The sequence below is a fragment of the Sinocyclocheilus rhinocerous genome, unplaced genomic scaffold (assembly GCF_001515625.1).
Source record: "Sinocyclocheilus rhinocerous isolate Xijiao unplaced genomic scaffold, SAMN03320098_v1.1 scaffold502, whole genome shotgun sequence".
NCBI lineage: Eukaryota > Metazoa > Chordata > Actinopteri > Cypriniformes > Cyprinidae > Sinocyclocheilus > Sinocyclocheilus rhinocerous.
In genome coordinates, this window is record NW_015641028.1 from 139,622 (window position 1) to 162,934 (window position 23,313).

General features: G+C 37.6%; 2 protein-coding genes across 2 annotated transcripts; one reads left to right on the forward strand and one right to left on the reverse strand.

Moving 5' to 3' along the window:
- Positions 1-415: 415 nt before the first annotated feature.
- On the reverse strand, positions 416-3,407 carry mxtx2 (mix-type homeobox gene 2). The gene is made up of 4 exons (XM_016570424.1): positions 3,372-3,407; positions 1,582-1,648; positions 1,220-1,392; positions 416-1,114 (listed from the first exon to the last, which is right to left on the reverse strand). Exons 1-4 carry the CDS (start codon positions 3,405-3,407, stop codon positions 416-418), a joined length of 975 nt encoding a protein of 324 aa, XP_016425910.1.
- Positions 3,408-4,786: 1,379 nt separating this feature from the next.
- Positions 4,787-15,994, forward strand: LOC107754079 (zinc finger protein 518A-like). Its single transcript, XM_016570393.1, has 2 exons — positions 4,787-5,004; positions 9,313-15,994. The coding sequence occupies exon 2, from the start codon at positions 9,331-9,333 to the stop codon at positions 13,813-13,815; it is 4,485 nt and encodes a 1,494-aa protein (XP_016425879.1). The 5' UTR covers positions 4,787-5,004; positions 9,313-9,330; the 3' UTR covers positions 13,816-15,994.
- Positions 15,995-23,313: the final 7,319 nt, after the last annotated feature.

The window sequence follows — 23,313 nt, forward strand, 5'->3', positions numbered from 1 at the left end:
AATTCAGACCACACAAATTCACACATTTTAACATTTTATTTAAAATAAATATGCATTATAATACAAAGTGACAGTATAGGTTGTGTGAGCATAATTTAATGTAGAATAAATATCCCAACTGCACTGTAATACCTTAAAAGAGCATAAAGAATAAATAAGTTCTAAATTACTTTCTGGTGCAACCATAGGCTACTGTTTCCAATCTACTCCTTGGTAGAAAATATAAATAAATAAAGTCCATTAAATAAATAAAAAGTCTGATCATCTAATGGACATCTGATATTGCTCTGTAACCGGCACTTGCACAATACCATGCTTCCTATATAATACAGTCCAAAAGAAAGAATCCTACCACTCAAGTTAAACCCAATGTTAAAACAGTATTTGTCTCCTTAGGTTATGGATGTTTGCAAGATTACTGTAGATCCATCTGGCCATTGAAGTTCCACCAGGCTGGCTCCATTTCCCCAAGGACATCCTCCAGAGAGGACAGATCTGGAAGCGGGGCCACAGGCTGCTCCTCAGCGAGCCTGTCCCATGGGCTTCCACAGTCGGTGTATGGCACAGAGGGAGAGCAGTTCTCCAGTCCCATGTCCCAAAATGCAGAATCAGAAGAGGCAGGAGAGGTGGGAAGTGACTCCAGGCCACTAACACACCCAACTTTGGCACTTCCATGAGGGTAAGGAGGTGGTGGGTAGAGAAAGAAATGGCTCTCATCCTTGTAGGAATTCCCAAAACTCTGTGCTGGTCGATTCCATGTAGACTCAGGAGAGGACTGTGTGCTTCCTCCAGAGCTCCAGCTGTCTGCCACAGCTTGCAGATCAGAGGGAAGGGAGGGTAAACAAGAGCTGGTTCCCATCAGCCTGTTTTGCCGTGGCTTAATGGCAGGTGTGCTGTGGTCAGTTGGAGGAAAGGTAAAGTGCTGTGGAGATGTTTGAGCCATCTGAATGTTGAAGGAAGCCTCTTGAATGCCTCTCTGTTGGCCATTGGACCCAACACTAGCCATGTGAGAGGGTAGAAAAGGGCTGGTCAGAGGAGAGGTACTATCCAGCTGTGGTGAGGTCCAAGTGGCTCTGTTCTTTAGGGTTCTGGCCCTCTTGTTCTGAAACCACACCTGGAAAAACAAAACACAGTTATGTTAGCATGTTGATGGATTAACATTTTTATACTTTTTGAAATGTATGAAAACAGTTTGTTTTCTATATTGATGTTGACATACCTGAATACGTGACTCTGGAAGGCCTGTGGCTTGAGATAGACTTTCCCTGACACTAATACCAGGGTAAGGATCCACGCTGAAAGCCATTTTTAGAAGTTCCAAGTGCTCTTTGGTGAAACTGGTTCTCTTCCTGCGGCCTGCAATCTTACTGGCCTGTGAGTTTCCATCTTGAGCTGTAAGAGTAAAAATATATGTCATTATTAATTGTCTTGACATGTCTGCAAATGCATCAAGTGGATATAAATAATATAAATATTCCAGAAAATAAATTCTTAAAATATCTTGAAAATATCTAAATATTTATTATAATATTTCACAAAAGTTACTTAAAATAAATACTTTTTAAAAAAAGGAATTCTTACCAATGCAGTCAGTCCACATGTCTTTCAAGGATTTTTGATTGTAGAATGTAAGAATTAATAGGTCAAGCTGAATCCTTTGTTACTTGCTCCTTGTGCTCTGACCAACAACTGAAGGTTGCCACTATTTATACCTGCCCACCTAAAGGTCCAGAGAGGGGCTGTCCTAACACTTGTACACCTAAAAGCTTAAGTGGGCTCTGTGATCTCTAATGGGCAAGTCACACCTTCATTCCTGCCACACCTTAATTTACACTTCATTCATCCATCATCTTTTATTGTTCATCACAAAGACTTGATCAATTTGCAAACATGTCAAGACAATTTGTAAGATTGTTTATAGAAATATGGCTTATGATTTAAGTAGCCTATTACGGCTTACTAATTTTGAAAAAGAAATACATTTGCAGGTACATGACCATATCTTTATTAGGATATTACATAGCCTACATTACTTTACATTACATTTATGTATGTATGTATGTATGTATGTATTTATTTATGCATGTATTTATTTATTTTTTAATTTAAATTAATTTAAAGTCTGTAAATACATTTTACATTCAGCTTGCAAAGTTTATGATGAATTTTATTTAATTTAAAATATAAAAAATGTAATTATATTTAAACAATAATAAAATATGTACATAGCAAATATTTTACTCTCTCTACCTATATTATTATGTGTATGTATTATTATCAATAACAATATACATTATAATTATGTATTGTTACAGGATATATATTTAAAGAAAAAATAATATACAAATCCTATGTATTTTTTTATTTTATGTGTATATACTAATTTCAAGTATTGAAGTTTTGTATAACCACAATGTTGTTTTAATAAAAACGTTTTAAAACTGTATTTCAAAAGAGGAATTGTTACAATACTTAATATTAGTATAGATATTTATGATCATGCCACACTGTTTCTCATCACGGCTTGTATTAAACGGTGTGATCCTAAAAGTAGCTAGTTTAGGACTAAAACGTTGTTTTGTGTTGGAACATTCTCTCAACCATAAAAAGGTACATATACTGTATATTCTTAATATCATACAAGAAATAGAAAGATTTAAATTTCTACATTTTGTGATAATCAAAGTAAAAGATTGTTTTTGTTGTAGGTGTGAATAGGTTTGATGAATGTGTTTACACCTCTTTGATTGATATGCCCCAATCAATTTATACAATTGTTCCTTTGGAGCCAACTCATACACTTTCACAGCTGTAAATACTCCTTTATTAATATGAATAGGCCCCAGTCACAGATGCCTATAGGTCTATATGATTTTTACCCTGACAATTATAATAATATTAATGTGATTATATTTCCCCATACCATATTTCCCAAGTTATTAGAACATGAAAACACTTTTTTAAAAAAAAATTTTTTTTTTAAAAAGCAGCACTGGAATGCTCTTATTTAAAGAATTAATACAACAATAAAGCTTAACTCTTCTATTAAATCTTTTAAATTATGGCTAATGTACAGATAAATCTGCTGCTCTAAGGCCAAAGTCAGTATTGTTGGTACAGAATGGGCTAAGCTAACTTAGGGGCAATATTTGTCTTTTGGAATTGATTTTCATTTCTACCTTAATATGGACATATGATTTCTAACAAATAACACATAATGTGTTCCATATACTTGAATTGAGTTAACTGTACTAAACATAACATGCATTTAGTAGTGACAAATGAATATTATGAACAAAATATTATGAAATATATCAAATCCCTAACATTTTCAGTAGGCGTGTCATTTTTGTCACATTTGGTCACCTTACTGCCCCAAGGCCTGGTGAATTTCTGATCTTGGTCATCTTTCCTCATTCTGGATCTTAGCGTAATTATGGCCTACAATGACAAATAATAGTAATATCTCAAATGTGAAATTTGAAGTCAGTGGGCTCTATGATCTCTAATGGGCAAGTCACACATGCCACACCTTAATTTACACTTCATTCATTCATCCTCTTTTGTTGTTCATAACAAACACTTGATCAATTTGCAAACACGTCAAGACAATTTGCAAGACTGTTGACAGTAATATTATTTACTTACTACTTTTACAATAAATATATTTGGAGGTATGTTCCCATATTTTTCAGTATATTACATACATTTTAAATGTCTTTTTTGTAAATAAATCACTCTAATTATACATACCTTACAAAGTTTATGATAACTTTTATTGAATTTAGAATATTAAAAATACAATAATACAGCAACAATACAGTTATAGCAAGCAGGCACTTCACTCTATTTCTGAAATATATCAAAATAGCATTTTAAATATTTAAGGCAGTTTTGCCATTTTGGTGACCTTCTGGGCTGGTGAATTTCTGACTCTGGTCATCATTTATTCTAGATCTGATGTTAATAAATATGCATTTTGGAGTTGTAAGTTGAAATGCAAGGACAATGTTTGTCTGATTTGTGAACTCACATCATTGTGATAGTTATTTAGCTACTTACATTAAAAAATATATATATATATTGCGGAACAAAATATAAAAGTCTTATGAATAGATATATTTGCATTAACATTCATTGTAGTAGCCTATTCATTTATTTATTTCGGAAATAATTACCCTGAGTTGTGAGCATTTGTTACATAAATCTTTTAGATAACTATCATGGAAAAGTATCTAATAAAATGTGATAAAGCCTTAAGTTGCAATAATGAAAATGTTTGTCAGATTTTTACGGTTCTCGTCATTGCAAATTCATGTTTGTTTGTGTAAAATTGTATATTAGTGTGTAAATTAGTCATGTTATGGAATAAAATGTAAAGGCATTTAAATGTAATTGTTTTAACATTTATTGTAATAATATGTAATTTTTAGTCACTTATTTGTTCTGGAAATTAGAGTTGTGTGCATTTGTTACATAAATCTGCTAGAAATATAGAAGAGTATTATTGTCATCATCATCACCATCACAATAGTACAAAAATCCATTCATCTATTTGCAGCAGGTCAGTGCGCCGGTATTTATAACCCAGTAAACATTAGTTTAACTATCCATCGTTAGAGTAATGATATTGTAGGTCAAGATGGCGCGCCATGATCTAGAGTGAGTCATGGCGTCCCTAGAGTCCACAAAACAGCAGTATGCATGGCCACTTTTAAGAATGGGTTTAACTGCTTCTAATACAGAGCGAGAACTGCATGGACTTTAATTTAAACAAGGCGTTCAATTCATGAATTAATCAAAGGAGTATTGTATTCCATTTAAACACTCTGTTTCGAGGTTTAAAGCGAAATATTTGTTGGTAAAGACGACCTAATGAGTCTTTCAGGTAATCCATATTCATCCGCTCTGAGTTCCTGCCTCACGCGCAGTGAAGGGAGCGGAACCCGGATGGAACTGTCATGGCTGCCGTCAACGACCTGCCAGTCTAAAGAGAAAAAAGAGGTAAATTTCTCCAAACTGCGCTTATTTAAAACAACAGTATTAATTAAGACATAATGGCATTTAATTCAACTATAACGGTCACTTTTTTGAGTAGTGTGCTCCTGCGTTGAGTTCTTTGTTTTTTAATCGTTTGATTACATCCAGCGTGGGTGGGGGCGACTTGCTTTATTTTTGTTGATGTGGATAAATAACATGGCTTATGAGTGAATGACATTTGTAGACGTGATCGCTAGCGGGATAGTCGGAGTGCATCCAGAAATGCACGGCCATAATTATCGTGTTGAGTCGATTGACAAGGCACTTCCTTTAGTTGAATGTGCATTGTGTCCGCGTTGCACAAAGTTGGTGAATGTCAACTTCATTTAAATAACCGACTTTAATCATTGGCAGATGGACGACTTAGTTGTTGAGTGTTGCTAGTTTGTTTGATGTTTTTAAAAAGTTTGTTCATCTGTGATTGTGAAGTAATGAATTCCTGGTAAAAAGTTTGGCTAATATAGCAGTTGAGGAAAATGAGTAGAGAGAAATCAACGCTGTCTGTGACAAAAATGTGCTTGAGATTACGGTAATACTGATGAAGTTCACACTTCAACATATAAAATGATGTGCCATGCATCACTTCACATCTTAGTTGTTACATCCACTTTCTAACTGCACTGAAAATCGAAGTGTTTTCCTTCATTCTAAATTATAAAACGGTTTATGGAAATCATTATACAAATATTAATCCATTTAACCCCAGTATTTCCACAGCTCCTTAGAATAGATAGACCAGTTAAATAAATGTATCTTCTAAAGTTTTAAATAAGTTAGTGATACTGGTCACAGTTCATCAAACTTCTTGGTTGGTTAATGAGCCCTAAGAAAAATAACAGAAAATAACGATTTTTTTTTGTTTGTTTAATTTGATGTAAAAGTACTTTTAAATCTAAATTGATACTGTGAATCAATAAGTTGTTATTAATAAATACTGAATGTTATTACAATTTTAAACAGTTTCTGGGCTTCCCCGCTGTCCACAAATTTGACTAATGGCATGTTTATAGGTTTATATGTGCAATCTTAAACTACATTAATAATAGACCCTTTGAATATTTTGTTTCAAAAATTCTCTGTGTATTAGGGCTGCACGATTAATTGAATGCGATTGTCATGCGCATTTTGATAGTAATGCCGGTTCTGTAATCAGCAGTTCAGCGCGAGAGCGCCCTCTGGCCTTTGGATGAAGATTTACTGCTGATCACAGAACCCTGCTTCACTGAAAGATACGCATGACAATCGCAGCTTCTGTCGAATCGCGATCTCGATTCCATTTCGATTTATCGTGCAGCCCTACTGTGTATTATGACATGTTTCACATGCTTGCTTGCAAACTTAAATTAAACTGTTGTAGTAATTAGAATTTACACCAGCCATGTAAAAAAAAAATCACATGAAATCAAGACAATCTGCACTTTCATATACAGTTGACAACTATGTGTAAAGTATATCAACAACTAATTTTTTACCTTTGACTCAAAATAAAATTTTGATCACAACCAGTGGGATTAAATTAGTTAATCGCAAATTGTACTGATTGTTGTGGAATTTTTTGAATCACAACATATTTGTCAAATCTTTAAAAAAAGGATATAGCCTATTTGATAGATATTGACATATTTAGACATTGTTACATTTCAACAGGCTACCAGTGTAAAGACTGAGTTAGAATTTCTCATAGTGAGATACTAGGCATTTTTCCCACAGTAAACATTTAATTTATTAAACAATATTAGAGCTGTTGTTAGGTGACCCAAATACATTTGTGACATGGCATCATTACATCACATCCATTTATCATCTAAAATAAAAAAATGTCCTAACATTTGGCAGTTCAATAATGAGTCCAGACAAGACACAAATATGTTAAAAAATTGCAGTTGGAATTTCTTCTTCTGGTTCATTCTTTACATTGGAGTGCTTTATTCTGCACTGTAAACAGTGTACTGCTCATTTTGGAAAATGTAGGAAATCATCCATGTATTTTATGTATACAGAACATTGGCATAATATACACAGTATACAAGCTATAAACTGCAGCAGTAATATATGGAAGTCTGCAGAATGCTCCACAAATTTTCACAGAATTTGTAGAATATTCAGAAAATTGATGTATAAATCCATATGGACTCATAACAATTGAATTTTTCACAGAAATGCTTTTATGACTAAGAGCTTTTTATACTTATCCTGTAGTATACAACTTAAAGGGGTCATATGATGCGATTTCAAGTTTTCCTTTCTCTTTGGAGTGTTACAAGCTGATTGTGCATAGATAAGATCCCTGAAGTTGCAAAGACTAAAGTCTCAAATCAAAAGAGATATTCTTTATCAAAGTTAAGACTCTGCCACGCCCCCCTAAAACGGCTCATTCTAACACGCCCCCACATATCTACCCCACTATGTGGAAATATTTGCATAATCCCGCCGCAAATGTGCACGCAAAGAAAGAAGGCGCGGTTTCAGTAACCGCAGTTAGTGTTGAAGCAGCATGTCAGGGAGACGCTGTGTGTTTCTAGGCGAAAGCAAAAGCACTTTATTTGGCCTTCCGGAAGTAGATGCATTTAGGAATCTTTAAGATTACTTACAACAGAACAGCAATGCATTTTATGGACGACCGTTTCGTGAACCTAGGAGAGGAGGTAATTCTGACTTTGCTATGACAATCTGGCGCTTCTGAATCAGCTACTGTTTTGTTATTAGTTTAAGTATTTGCTATTGACTGTTCAAATGCGGAGTTTTGCGCATCGTGTGTGTGTGTGTGTGTGTGTGTGGGGAACAGGGTCACATCACAGGAGAGTGAACTGTCTGTCAGAAATCATAGCACGTCAGCTGTCTTAACCGCGGCTTGTGTACTGCATCATTACTGTGTCTGTCACGCGACTCTGTTCCCCTTTCGTGCTCTGTCTTTACATTTATTTTGAAAGATGAAGCTCGCGTTTATGGTAAGGGGCGTTACATTTCCGACGCGTGCTTGTGGTGTTTGGCCAATCACAATGCACTGGGTCAGTTGGCCAATCAGAGCAGACTGCGCTTGTCAAAGGAGGGGGCTTTGTAGAAAACGAAGCGTTTGAGAGAGGCAGGGCATAGAGGACCTACAATAATGTACAGTATTTGAAAAATAATGTGTTTTTTGAACATTAAAGCATGTCAGCATATTCTGTTACACCAAATACACCAAATAATGATCTTTAAAAAAGCATCATATGACCCCTTTAAAGGCTGCTTATAGGCTATAGTTGTTTAGGATGTAAGGAATTGAGGTAAATGGCGTTGAAATATTTCTGTCCTTCTTTCTTGATGGAAATGCCAAGACAACAAGCGTTAAAGGCAAAAAGATGTAGCTTGTCATTTTTAAAGGGGTCATATGATGTTGCTAAAAATAACATTATTTTGTGTATTTGGTGTAATGAAATGTGCGGTTTAAGGTTCAAAAAACACATTATTTTCCATTATTTTTCAAAGCTCATTGGTCTGAAAAAGCGAGGTGAATACCTCAAGTGTGTGATGGAAATGTTACGCCCCTTACCATACTGTGATGCCCTGTCCGGACGAGACAAAAACATTAAAATCCATTATAAACGAGCCATTTGTTGCTTCCAGTGAGGACATAATTAAATATAATGACTTATACTGTCTTTTTACGCGTTGCGTTGCATCACGCCGTGTAAACATAAAACCATGTCTGCATTTGTGATTGGACCTTTAAATATGAAAAACGTACTTACAGTCTGTGAGTCAGAACAGCCGGCATTGTAGTCTACTCTCCCAGGATCAGGAAACAGTTCTCCATAAAATGCGCTGCACACATCTGAATATTTGGGTTGAACTGTTCTGGAACAGTGTTATAAATACAACTTAACCAATGATTTCTAGTTGTGTTCTCTTTTGGAAGGCCAAACAAAGTAGTTTCGCTTTCACAACGAAACACACAGCGTCACTCACACACGGCGGGCTTGAGTGAGCGGAATCGACGAAGGAGTGGCCGGCGGGCTTGCAGCAACCACATGTGATGACCCCGGGCTGGACTCCGCTTCGTCCACGGTGAAAGCCGATCCAGCAAGGAAAAATTGAAATCGCATCATATGACCCCTTTAAACAAATACTAGTATTGCAAAGCTTATACATTCAACATGGTGCATTAAAAGCATAGTAGCTTTTACTAAAGGGGTAATTTTCCTTAAATGCTGTAAACATTAATTGTGCAGTGCAGTGGTATTATTCCTATGTTACAATATAATAATGCTTGTTTGTTTTTTAATATTGCAGGAGCCTTTACTCTAAAGCATGGAGGTTGACCTGACGACATCAGATGATCCCCCTGAAAGCCATGACCTGAGCCAGGATGATGACACCTCACTGGACCACACTTTGCCTCTAGAATTGGCACATCAGCTTCCAGAGACAGCCTCTTGCAATGAACATTGTGACCAAGAAACACCCCCTGAGGAGTCAGCCACTGATAATCTTCACACAGACGGCAAAGCTTCTGGAAAGACTCCATGTAAGATGCAGCAGGGTGCAATCTTCTCTGGAAAAATACTGAGTTTTTGTTGCTCTGAATGCAAAGACAACACCACTTACAGCCCTAATGACTTGCTGAAACATTTTCAAGGAACACACAAGGGGACTCTTCCAACTTATCCTTGTGATCTGTGCTTGTTTGTCACCAATGAATTCTCATCTCTTCAGCGACATCGCATCGGACATCGAAACACTTTGGTCACGTGTGAGATTTGCAACGATGGGGTGCAGTATTCGCTTCTTTTGCTCACCAGGCACTTTACCAACTGCCACAGCTGTAATGGACAGTTTCTCTGTAAAAAGTGTGAGTTCTCCACCCGAGATGCAGGAACCTTTGTTCAACACATCCATCATCACAACGAACGTAATCACAAATGTGTGAAATGTCCACATGGTAGCCCCACACAAGGGGAGCATCAGAGGCATAACATGGTGCATTCTGGGACTTTTCCTTTCTCTTGTCAGATTTGTGGCTATAGTGCAGCTCGCAGAGATTATCTGAACAAACATCTTACTGTGGCACACGGTGAGGAAATGAACAAGTGGAGAACAAATGAGGACAGTTCTGGAGTTAGTTCACCTGGATTAAAACGGTTGCTTAAAAAGTCTCCTCCAGTTGGAGGATCCAGAGAATCGCAGTGGATGTCAAAACGTAACTCAATCCCCGGTGTAGGTCTGCTTGATCATAACGGCAGGTTGTTTAATCCTGAAAAAACCTTGGAGGAGACCCAGCAGTTCCTTGAAAGAGCTGTTGGGGTTAAAAAAGAGAGTGTTAAATGGACAAAGTCTCCCCTAAAAAGTGAGCCGCAAACTTTGCACCTCATTCCATCAATAAAGCCACAACCAAAGTTACAAGAGCATGAGATTAGTCCAGGAAGTCCAGGACTTCTGAATTCAACCAACAGCAATGGACTGACTGTCCTTATGGTGAAAAATCACATTTCTATTCCACCGAACTGCACCACTAAAGTCATGGGCTTTCAGATGGTAGATGGTAAAAAACATTTAGTTCTAAAAGTCATACCGACAAAACAAGAGGACTCCACTGAAAATGAGATTTCTGATTCACACATTGGTGACGATGAAGATAAAATAACCAGCAGCCCCTGCTCTTCATCCTCACCAAGCATAGGATCTCTCCTCAGTTTAGAGTCTGGCGAATCAAATGAGATATCTTCAATAAAAGAAGAGTCACAGGAAGTTGAAAATCACATTGGCAACCATCTCCCCCCGACAGATGAATACAAAGCTAGCTTTGAGAGTGCAAGTAAAGCAGGGCAGGTTAATAATGAGGATACTGAAGTCTCACATAGTGTTAAAGTACTGTCTACGTCATCAAAAGATGCTGCACTTTCCCTGTGTCAGAGCCGTCAATCCAATGGAAGGTCATCGCCTCATCTGCATGAGGTATCTTTCCTCTGTTCAAGTGAGAAATGCTCCACTGATGATATCCAGACAGCCAGCGCACTTCCTGTTTCAACTAAAGAGCTTTCCTCCACTGATTCTGAGACCACACTTTCTGATTTGCAGATGGCTCAAGTAGATTCATCTAAATATGAGGCTAAAGCGTTAGCTTCAGTTATGGATGAACCCTCAGGATCACAGTCATCTGCTGATGAAACCACATGTCCTGATGCAGTTTCTGATTTAGAATCAAACCCTGAAATGTCTGTAGAAGGCAAGTCTACAAACACTGATATCCTGAAATCTAAACTTCCATCAAAAACAACTGTAGATGCAACATTTTCGGTGATGTCGGAAGAATCTCTTATCCAGGAACCATGTGAGAATAGCACTGAACCAGACTCCCCTATTAAAAGTCCTGTCGAAAAGAGCATCCTTGATTTAGTGGCTAAAGAAGAGCAGGATTCTGATTCTGACAAAGTTGAGACCTTATGCAAGATGACTGACATTAAGACCTCTACCGCAGAAGTTGGAGAGTGCTTTCAGTTTTACCCAAATGCTCATTCTGACTCGAGTGAGACTCCAGCCTCAGACAGTATTGTTGTAAAGTCCTCTGAAGTAACTAAAAACAAAACCACAGAGGCAAACGCACAAAATGAAACTAGTAAAAGTGCATCAACTGAAGCCAAAGATAGTAACACAGAAGTTGAAAATAACTTTCTCCATTCCCCAAGTCAAGAGGTCTTTAGTTTCCACAATTATTCTAAAGACACTTCTGGGAGCTCTCCTGATTCATTGCTGCCTGAGGAAGACTCACCGCAGGGCTTGGAGGAAGAAGAGTGTGAGGAGGATTTTGGTGATTGGAGCTTAACTCTGCCAGCATCACCTCCTCTTCCAACTGAAGAAGATAGCAAGGGAGGGGCCAGTGAGAGTGATCTGGTCTCCGAAAGTGGAGAAAAAGCATTAGAGAGAGTGTCAGATAGTGATATTGAGGTCGATGAGTGCATAGCTACTGTCGATGATTCACTCATGCCTGTGCTTCCAGAAAAAGAAGGAGAAGAAGCTTGTTCATCAGCACCAGAGAAGAAACAGGAGGGTATCACCTTTGCGAGCGAGAACACAACAGCAAGTGTGAATAGTGCGGCTGTTTTGGGCAAGATACTTGAAAAGCACTCAGACGCCATAATCAGCCAACAACTTGAGAAAGAAAGAATGAGGTCTTCAGCGACAGTACAAGAAACTGTTAGGCCGACCAAAACCACACTTCGGATCTTGCAGACACCTGAAGGAAAACAGCAGATGTTCCTTCAAACTACAGACACTCCATATGCCGTGCCAGTTCAGCTGAAAAGTGGAGCTGGGTTCAAGCTAATTACTAAGTCCTGTTCTCCCAAAATTAACGTGTCTTATGTGAAACCTGGGATTGAGATGGCCTGCAAGACTACGGGAGTAGCTCTCACTTTAAATGGAGGGAGAATTGGCATGTCTGCACAGAGTTCAAATCTTGAAACAAAAGGTCAACCGTCTGCCCAGATGGCACCAAGTGGCAGTGGAAACCGCTACTTCGTCAATGCTTCTGCTATTCTCTTATCAGGTGCTGTCAAGTCCTCATCCGGAGAACAGGCGACCAACGTGCCACAGACTTGCTATTTGGTTCAGAGACCACTCCCTGTTACCCCGGTTAGTAGTGAGTCAAGTGGTTCAAGTTCTAAGACTGTGCTTGCAACCCGTCCTGTATTGGCCATGCCTGTGAATGCTGCAGATAAAACCAGTCCTTTGCAGGCTGGGAGACAAGCTTACTTGGTTAGATACATTTCTCCTGCCAAGTCAGGTATACTTTTGAAAAATTCAGACGGGAAAACTTTGAACCAGGGCAACCAAGTGAACGAGGCTGGCAAAAACAGGGTTTTCCTTAAGATAGTTCGAGGTCCCAACGGCACCAGATTTCTCTCCACTGCTCCATACACCACAACCAAAAAGTCAGTATACCTTGCCACAAGCTCTCTGCAGTCACCTTGTTTGTTAATGTCCTCAAATAAATCTTTAACCAATGTGTCGGCAGGATTTAAAACCTCTACTAATTCACAAGGTCTCATTCATAAACTCATCCCCGCATCCCAGCTTAAACATATTCTACCCCAGTCCAATGTTCAGATCAAAAGCAGGGCTGATCACGATGTAGCATTACAGAAGTCGCCACTTGTTCCCTGTTCCATCCATGCACGAAGCCAAAGGAAACGGAGGCGAAGGGCTTTGTTTGAGGAAATGCTGGAGAGCTCCTCCAAAATGAGGAGAATCTCCAGCAAGTCGTCGGCCGAGAAAGACGCTACCTCAATTTGGGAGCCTGTTGCGAAAGATGTTGTGAGAACGCTGAGGCTCTGTCCCTTTAGTCCACTTCAAGAAATCAAATGTCCCCGGCGAAACCAGCCTGTGGTTGTGCTGAACCATCCGGATGCAGACATTCCTGAAGTTGCTAGCATCATGAGGTCTGTGAACAAATACAAAGGTGAAGTTCTCAAGGTGGCACTGTCCCAAAATACACTTAAAGCCCTGTCGGAGTCTCCAAGAACACTTTCAAAGCAGAATGCTTCCAATGGCAGTGGGGGTGAAAGATCAAGGCCAGAAGGAGGTGCTGTTCAAGAGAGATTCATACTGAAACTGAAGTTAAAAAAGACTAGCAGAAATAAATATGAGGTGGTGAGGTCCACATCTGCTGGTTCAGAGCAGCAGTCAACATTTTGTTGCTGGTTTTGCGGCCGAGTTTTCAACAACCAAGAGGACTGGATTGGCCATGGTCAACGGCATCTAATGGAGGCAACAAGAGACTGGAATAAGCTGTTCTAATGCAACTACAGAGCCCCTGGATTGGGCCAAATGCCATCCTTCATTGTAAAAAAATGATTTTTTGTAATATTTTCTTTTTTTTTTTAAATAGTACAGTAAGATAACCGTTAACCTGTTGATATTATTTTTCCATAGATTTTTCTTCAGAAGCTTTTAAAGGGTATAGTGTAATAGAGAAGAGTTTGGTACCTGAAACAAGTTTGTATGTAAATAATTTTCACCCTTGTATATTTAAATCTCAACGCTTGAGTATGTATAGAACGGAACTGTGAAAACTGGACACACTGTATGTTTATGGTGCAAGCAGAAAGATCACTGGTATAAGATGGTGCTGTCTCTTATAGACCTCTTTTAATGCAGACAATTGAACTGAATTCTCAGGTAATTCCATAATTTTTGAATGAATGAGTGAATGGTCCAGTTTATAAAAAAAAAGTCATCTGTGTTTGATTGTAGATTCTTATGTACCATTTAAGTACAGTTTAAGTTGGCTACATTATCATACCTACATCACTGAACCAATTTTAATTTCCAATGAACCTCCTTTGGGGCTTAGATATTGTGAAAATGTTCAAAGAAATTGAATTTGATATGCAAATTTTAAAGGGATAGTTAACCCAGAAATAAAAATGGTCATTTTCTCACCCTCGTGTCATTCCAAACCTGCACAACGTTTTCTTATGTGAAACACGAAAAACATTCTGAAGAATGTATCGGCAGTTTTATCCATGCAATTAAAGTCAATGGGGTCTAAAACATCAGACCCCACTGAATTTCATTCTATGGTCATTTTTCAAAATATCTTCATAAAGGTTTGATGTGACATGAGGGTGAGTAAATGATTGTTGAATTTTAAGGGTGAACTATCCATTGAAATATTATTTAGGAATTGTGGCACACATGATATTGCCTAAAACATGCCCAACTGGTTCCTGTGGAAACCATCCTGTTAAAATGTTGTGAGGTGGTTTGCCATTAATACGCAGTATTTGTTCTCATGTTGTTTCTTTGGGTCAGTTTCGTGTTTCGCTGGTGCCATGCATCTCCCTTAATTATGTCAGTTCAGACCCGGTGTCATTTCAGTAGCAATAATGGACTTTATAATACTGTAGTTGGAATTTTTTTCTGTAAAGATATTCTGTACCTACATCTGTCAGTTATGTCTTTGGTGCTTTTTGTTGTCCTTTTCCTTATTTGAAATGAAGTAATGCACCTGTAAATGTACTATTATGCTTTACTAAAAAAAAGATAAAACAGGATGTATTGAGATGCAAGCCAACAAACCTCAAATAGCCAACCAAACACTAACTGTATTTTCGTTTTCTGCGATACTCGAGTGCCTCATTCTGCCTCAAAGTTTTAACAAGAGGGTCTGTTTTTCCATGGTAAAGTCCAGATTTGTAAGATTCTTGTGTGTTTAGCAGAGTTCAAAGATTGAAAGTTGTGACCATTTATCCTTGCTACATTGATTTTTGTTTTCAACTAATTTATAAACCACAAAATTAGGAGTTGAGGCTTTTTTTCAGACTGTATTCTCATTGATAGCCCTAATATCAAGTCTTTTCAATATGGGTTTGTTCCATAGAAACAATTGGTTGACAGTTTAAAACTTAACAAAACACAGCTGAGATGGTCATTTGAATAATAAAATTCAATATATCCTTTGCATTAAAAGTAGAGTTTTCTAGAAATTGGATACAACTATTGTTTTAAACGTCAACACTGTCTAGAGCTGATGGTGTACTCAATGGTGCTTTTAAATCTTTGTGAGTCTGCACATTTTTGAGTGTTTTTAAAAATATATATAATTTCTTGTTAAATATAGATAAACACCCCACAAGTGCTCCGATCTGCCACACTTAAGTCGCCCTGAGTTAGGACAGATGTCTTCATTTGTCTGTGTACATTAATTGGTCTTTGTCCATTGTGCTTGAAAGAAACTTTGATGGCAGAGTGGTAATAATCCATCCTTGATTTAAGTAGCTGGTGTTCAGTGTTTTATAGTTGTCCGAATAAATCAGTGGATTTTCTGAAGCTTTACTTTCCCATGTTCAGTCGGTTAACTTTGTTTCTAACGTGAGAACTGTTGTTGGCCTATAAAGTTTTATTTTCAATATTCACTCAGTATGTTTGTCACCCTCTTTGTGACATGACAATCACTGTTATACATGTGAAGTAGTGGAACTGTTTATGCAAACCATAACAGTCAACTAATCTTCAGCTCAAATGGCCCAGCTTGAAAAAAGTAATGTCACGCCATGAATGAGCAAAAATATAGTCCTCACTCAGACACCTGTCAAACAAATAATGTTCGTCCTCAAGCAAAAACGTCCTTCCTCCTTGTTGTAATGCCCATGTCACACAGGTTTTATTGGGATCTGAGAGACAAGTTTATTTTTTTATGCTAAGTGCCTAAAAAGTGATGCACCAGGTTGACACTATATTGTACTGTATTTACCTCCTTGCAGTTCCTTCTTTAATAAATGTAAATACCTTTGAAGAAGATGGTTATTTTTTATGACTGCAAAAATGCTTGACACTTTCATCGCATATGGGATTTGCACTATATATCTACTGTATACGTCGCTTTAAATGTGATCTGGCAGGCAGATGTTGCAAGGGAGCACTCACCTCTAGATGGCAGTATTGCATTAGGTTGGTAAAATAGCATTGTCTTTATAATGTCATGCAGAGGGTGTTTTACTGGCACATTGGCGTAATATTGACTTCATTGGTATTCAACAGTATGATGCAAACACGGGCATTTTTCCTCTGGCAAGAAATGTATTCTCAACATTTTTGTGGAGTCAGCTACACTTCTAAGGAATTCACAATAGAGCAAATATGTTTATCAATGCCTTTTTTTGCTGTTTGGGCTGAGATTATTAATCCAGTAGTATAAATCATTCACTTCATTTGCAAATAGTGTACAACAGATGAACCCTTTCAGAGATCTTTATGCCAGTCTGTGAGCTACTGTATGGCAATACAATTCATACATCTCTCACAAAATCACTCCCTAAGGATAGCAGATTCTAACTGCAAAGTTTACTTTTATTGCGTCATTTAGTGTTGTAGATTCACTAATCACTTTAACATTCTCATATCTGTTAGCCACAGTTTAGTAACCCTAAACTAAAAAATGTGTATGTCAGTTTGTTGAAAAATATCAAACCATTGTTTTGGCCAACATGTAATAATACTTTTTTATTATTATTAATTTAAAATGTAAAATTTTCCTTCAGTATATAGTTGTCACTTGTCAGGATGTATGCAAGTATAGTGTTTTTTTAATGAACATACACTGAACAAAATTATAAACGCAACACTTTTGTTTTTGCCCCCATTTTTCATGAGCTGAACTCAAAGATCTAAGACTTTTTCTAGGCCTATTTCTCTCAAATATTGTTCACAAATCTGTCTAAATCTGTGTTAGTGAGCACTTCTCCTTTGCCGAGAATACATATAGAATGGCATTGATAAATAGAAATATACAAGTTTTTAAGCAAGGCATGTATATGTAGTTAAATATGTAATGATAGTAGAAAAAAGGGGTATAAGAAGGGGTCTCTTCATCCCTCTTCTAATAAAATGGGGTTTCTTATTATTCCAACAAATTTCTGGGCCTTTTCATTTTCATATATTCCAATAAAACTGGCCTATTTTGTGCAGAGAGTCATGCTAGTGTGGATGCTATGTATCAAATAAAACGTGAATATATATATGTATAGAGTTAAATAGTACATGACACTCAAAATGAATGTATGTATTATCCTATTTTAGATGCTGTCCCATACACGCTCTAATTTACCAGACCTTGGTTCGGCGTTCACCTTCATTCTCGTGAGGGGTCTGTCATGATAATGAGGGCAAAATCTCTACCCAGGCTATGGTTTGCCGTGAGTCATTATCCTTTGTCACTATGAGGATATTTGTGATGCATAAATGGGGCGTTGAAGCAGGGGAGACTTACAGCCTCTTGAGTGGATCGCATGACACCCACTATCAAACAGATCCCAGATCTGTGATTGACTGATTAGTTTGGGATCAACTGATTGATAGAAAATCCGTGGACCCTCACTGAACAGGAATGTGAGAGACATGTCCGCCTGCTTTGACAGGATTTAAATAGGTCAGGCTTGTATCAGAGCTGTCTGCAGACTGCCTCTGACTTCCTGCCATTGAAGTGGTTCAGGCCATGAAGTGGCCTGCGGAAAGGAGGGATGGCAGCCCATTCCATGAGAAATGAAACATTAACACACAAAGATGAGAAAAGGAAGGAAAAAGAAGAGGACAGCACTTTTAGACAGATTAAGCTATTGTTAAACAGTCACCGTTTTATTGCGTTGTTTAATAAAATATGTAATTTTATTATATATATATATATATATATATATATGATGTTTGAAATGTAATTATTATTAAATACCAGTAAAAATACCAGCAACAAGCCACTCTGGGTTTTCTGCCCAAACTTATGGGGGTAAATTTTCAATTTAAAATATATACGTCTTTCTCTCTCTCTACATATATATACCCAACACATATATAGATATATATCTTACCCGACATTTGACATCATATGGCCAAGAATCGCTTAAAAAAAGAACCATCCTTGAATTTTAAGCAAAGGAAGCTATTTAAGACACCTGTCCACATATCCAGCTCACCACGCTGTTCTATTCCTGTCCTGTGCCTTCCCCCGTCTATGGATTTCTTCGGTACCTCGTTTTCACTGCTTCCTCCACCTCCCACTCTCTCTGATAGTATGTCATCTGACTTGAGTTGTTGTGCGTTCTGTCCATTACCACTCAAACCATACCAGAACATCAGGGAGTAAGCGTTCGCCTGCCTCTATATAAGGCACAAAATAAATAGGTCACACCGTCCTGTGAAACTAAATAAGTAATGTCAAAGGGTGAAGTAATTGTAATTTTGTAGTAGTGCTCAAATACTGAGAACTATCTGAATGCTGTGGACTGACTGACATATAACAACTAAGCAATGTTTGGTTGAGTCACCTAAATCGGAAACTGCGACCAACTTTTCTTCCCAATCAAGGAAGAGATGTCATTAAAAGGGGGAGAGGCACTAATATTTTTGCTTAAAGATGAGGTCACGTGAATGTAAGAAAGTAATGATGTGCGCAGATAAATAATTTACAACAAATAGTGCAACACTGCATAAAAATTTTAATTTCATGATGAGTAATATTTTATTAGTAATACTAATTTGCTGATCTTTAGCAAAACAATTTAAATAGTCAACATTTTATATAGCCTAAAATGTCAATTTAACTAAAATTACATCTAATTTATTTGACTAAAGAAACATTTTTTGCTGACGAGAAAGTGCAACAATGAAATAACAGAAGAAAAAAGATTTGAAAGCACAATGACTGATCGCCTAAAACATTAATTAATAAAGCACTTTATAATAGAACTTTAAAAAGTAACTAGAACGTTGCAACCATGTCACACATGAAAATGCATATTTTGGACATTAAACAGAACTTACAGAATGAGGTGGTGGAGCTTGAAGTCATTCAGTGTTTTTGTGGGGGGGGAAAGACTAAACAATACTAAGTCTGAGATTAGAACCCACTAAAAGCTACTTACATGTAAAATGTTTATTTATATTTATTAACATTAACATAAAACAGTCAATCTATTCAAGACTAATATTTTTGGTCACGTTTTCCAACAGGCAGATATTATATATATATATATATATATATATATATGAGTTATTCACACATAACATCAAAAGGAATTGGAACAGTATTAATTTAAAGTGCAGAATCAAATAAAAATAAATATATACAACAATAGGACAATGTGATGAAATTATACAATATGATACAATGGCATAGCAGCTGAGGTGAGGTATTACACATCCGGATGTTGCACATCTCTGGATTACGGTGACCCTATGTACAAGTAGTGCAGTGGAAATGTAAACGAGTAGTGCAATAGTGCAGTTGAAATGTAAACAAACGAGGGACAGTTGAAAATACTATTGCATCTATGCAATGTTCTGTGGTATTGTGGTCAAGAGAGACCAAGAGTCATATTGTTTGGCAGTGTTCAGTTCACGAATGGCTCTGGAGTAGAAACTGTTTTTGAGTCTGTTTGTCCGTGATGTGATAGACCTGAAACGTCTACCAGAGGGCAGCCGGTGTTCTGACAAATAATGCTACCTATTAGATTATGCTACCAACACTGTATTTATCCTACTGTAAGGGTAGGTTTAGGGTTGGGGTAGGTGTAGGTGTACATGTTAATAAAGCCTCACACTTTATTAATATGCTGGAAGCAAAATCTGATAGGTAACACTTTTCGCTATCGAATTATGCTACCATCTGTTTTAATGGGAGGTAGCAAAATCTGACAGGGTAGCACAAACCGGTCAAACTGCTGATGTCCTGGGTGGGATGGGTCTTTCAGTATGTTGGCTGCTCTACTGAGGCAGCAAAAGCCAATGGGATTTGAGTTTGCGCTTTAGTCCCGCCCACTGCTGAGCAAACTCGATTTAAGTTTTCATCAGGTCTTTTGGGTGAGTTAAAGGGTTAGTTCACTCAAAAATGTAAATTACCCCATGATTTACTCACCCTCAAGCCATCCTAGGTGTATATGACTTTCTTCTTTCAGATGAATACAATTGGAGTTTAAAAAAGGCCTGGCTCTTCCAGGCTTTATAAATGGCAGTGAATAGTGGTCAAGATTTTGAAGCAAAATAAAGTGCATATATCTATCATAAAAAAGTGCTCCACATGGCTCTGGGGATTAAAAAAAGGCCTTCTGAAGTGAATCAATGCGTTTGTGTAAGAAAAATATTCCATATTTAAAACTTCATAAACAGTAATCTCTATATCCACCTTTTAAAAATGGGTGCGGCCATTTGTAAATTCTATGGGTCTAGCTTCCGGTCTCATCCGCGTCCAGCTATTTTTATCTGTACAGAACCGCTCCTTTTGCTTGATATTGAAAATGGGTTTGTCTTACCATATTATTTTAATGTATTATCTGAATTATGAACACACTGGGTTGTAGTGCAAACAGTTTTACTGTTTACTGCACGTTGTTATTCTTCTCGTTATTTCCCTATAGCGGCCAATGAACCGGAAGTCTCACCCATAGGCTTACTTCCGCGTTGAAGAAAAAGGTGGATAGCTTCTGCTAACTGTCACGAGAGAGTGGCATCAGCAGATGACGTTGCCCGTAGTCTCACTTCTCCAGTGAGAAGTGACAAACGCAGAAGCACAGTGGAGAGAGCAAAAACACCAGTCATAATTAGAAGTACAAAACAAGGATTTGTAAAGAAAAATGTTGGAGGGTTTCAATATAACCCAAGAGGAGACTGGTTTTCCTTTGCTTGAAACAAAACTTTGTTCTCGAGAGACTCGTATATTCTCACTGGAGCTTATGCTACGTCTACATCCTGCGTCATCAGAAGGCCTTTATTACCCCCCACCCCTTTTTATGATGGATTTATGCACTTTTTGATTTTGCTTCAAAATCTCGACCACTATTCACTGCCATTATAAAGCTTGAAAGAGCCAGGATATTTTTTTATATAACTTTGATTGTATTCGTCTGAAAGAAGAAAGTTATATACACCTAGGATGGCTTGAGGGTAAGTAAATCATGGGGTAATCTTCATTTTTGGGTGAACTATCCCTTTAATTAACAATGCACTTCAGTTTTCAGGTTAACTTCCTTGTTCCACAACAGCATGTATTAATTATCGGCACAATGCACATATTTCATCCTTGTTATCGAAACAAAGTACTTTCGTTAACAAGATTAACCCTTCCAAAGTTTTAGTAATGCAGGCTGATCAAACCCATCAGCTGACGCAAAAACTACCTGATCTGAACCTGTCAAGCCTGTAAACTGAGTGTTGAAATCCACCAGCAGGTGGAAGTGAGGAGTAGCGTCCCTGCAGTTCTGACGCAATTGGAAGCGCAAAGGCGCTCGTCTAGTATCATTTTAACAACACCCGATGGGTTACTCAGTGAACGCGACATTGCTTAAATCCCGTTTAGCTGTGTGAATTCATTGTTTAGCTTGAATGCATTTTGCTGTTTGTCTTCCACTTTAACGAATGACCTACGTTTGCCCCTTAATTCTTCTCCTTTTCTTCTTGGTTTGAATTCATACACGTTTCTAAGTAGACTTAAGGCCTCTTCAATTAAACATAAATGTTTTTTTCTCTCTGTTTCGAGAAGTCTACTAGTCACAACCTCAAGAAACCTTGTGGGCAACTAAGTGTTGCAGCAAATGTTCAGTAGCTATAAAACATTGAAAAGTTTCCAAGCGTGTACCAGTGGTAACCTCTCACAGCTGTTTAGTTGGGAGGCTAAAAACTCCTATACAGGTTGAGTAAGGACATGCTGGCAGTTCTTCATCATCTCTTGGTCTCCTACAGTTCCGAGATGATGTCAGAGTCCTTGACAACAGAATGCGTGAGCAGGGATCAGCTGCAGAACTGGGAGGACTGATGAATAAACAATCGTCCAGGCCCTGAAGCTCTGAAGACTGTCAGCAAGAGCTGAGACGCAGGCACGATAAGCACACGCCCGACTCGAGGCGAAGGCGATGCCTTTTCTTCCTGCCGAATTCAGGGATGATTTTGACAAAGCGCACTGGCCTTCACACAACATTGCGAATGGACGGAATGAGAAATAGATCTAGTTAGGGAAGCACTCAGGCAACTTTGGGCATTATGCATTGCATTTTCGCTCACTACTTTGAAGCATCTAAAAAAAAAAGAGAGCAAGAGAACAGGACCACAGCATCAGGTGATAAAATACATTTATTGAAAATTGTGACAAATGTAAAAAAAATAAAAAAATAAAAATACTGGCTTTGGGTCAGGTCAGAGCACAAATCACATGTACTGACCAAAAAAATGACTGCAGTTCTTGAATTTGCTATAAATGACAGGTGGGTCGTGTGGGTAAAGATAAAGCACAACACATGGTAAATCAGGCTGCTAGACAAATTTCATTTCCTCCATAGATTCAAGAGAGGGCTTAATAGTATCCATGTGCTACACATCTGAAGAAAGCATGGGTTGGCTGGTGAAGGGCAATTGGAGTTAAAAATATATTTTTATACATATATTTTTTTTATTTGATGGTGACACTCTGGGGTCAGTAACCAATATTAATTTCATGCAAATTTATATCTTGTGTAGTTGTAAATGCAACATGATCCCTGAGCTCACAAAGAAACCCAACATAAACAAGGAATCTTCCAAATGTTTCACATTACTCTTCGGTTGGCATTCTGATTAAATAATGGCACATATTATTAAGAACAAAACAAGATAAATACGATCACATGGTACTCAAAAAATTATATTACCCCTTAAAAATTAAAATAGATACATGTAGCAATTGGCAGATTTCATGTGTGATCATGTGTTTATCTCCATTTAAATTAGGAATAAAATAGAATATGCACACCAAATCATATATTGTTTAAAAAAAGA

Excerpts from the sequence above, each read along its gene's own strand:
- mxtx2 (XM_016570424.1), bottom strand. The coding sequence starts at position 3,407 with ATGACCAAGATCAGAAATTCACCAGGCCTTGGGGCA. Across the intron at positions 1,649-3,371 it reads ATTCACCAGGCCTTGGGGCA|CTTGACCTATTAATTCTTAC; the intron begins GTAAGGTGACCA and ends CAAAGGATTCAG. Across the intron at positions 1,115-1,219 it reads TTCCAGAGTCACGTATTCAG|GTGTGGTTTCAGAACAAGAG; the intron begins GTATGTCAACAT and ends TTGTTTTTCCAG.
- LOC107754079 (XM_016570393.1), top strand. The coding sequence starts at position 9,331 with ATGGAGGTTGACCTGACGACATCAGATGATCCCCCTGAAAGCCATGAC.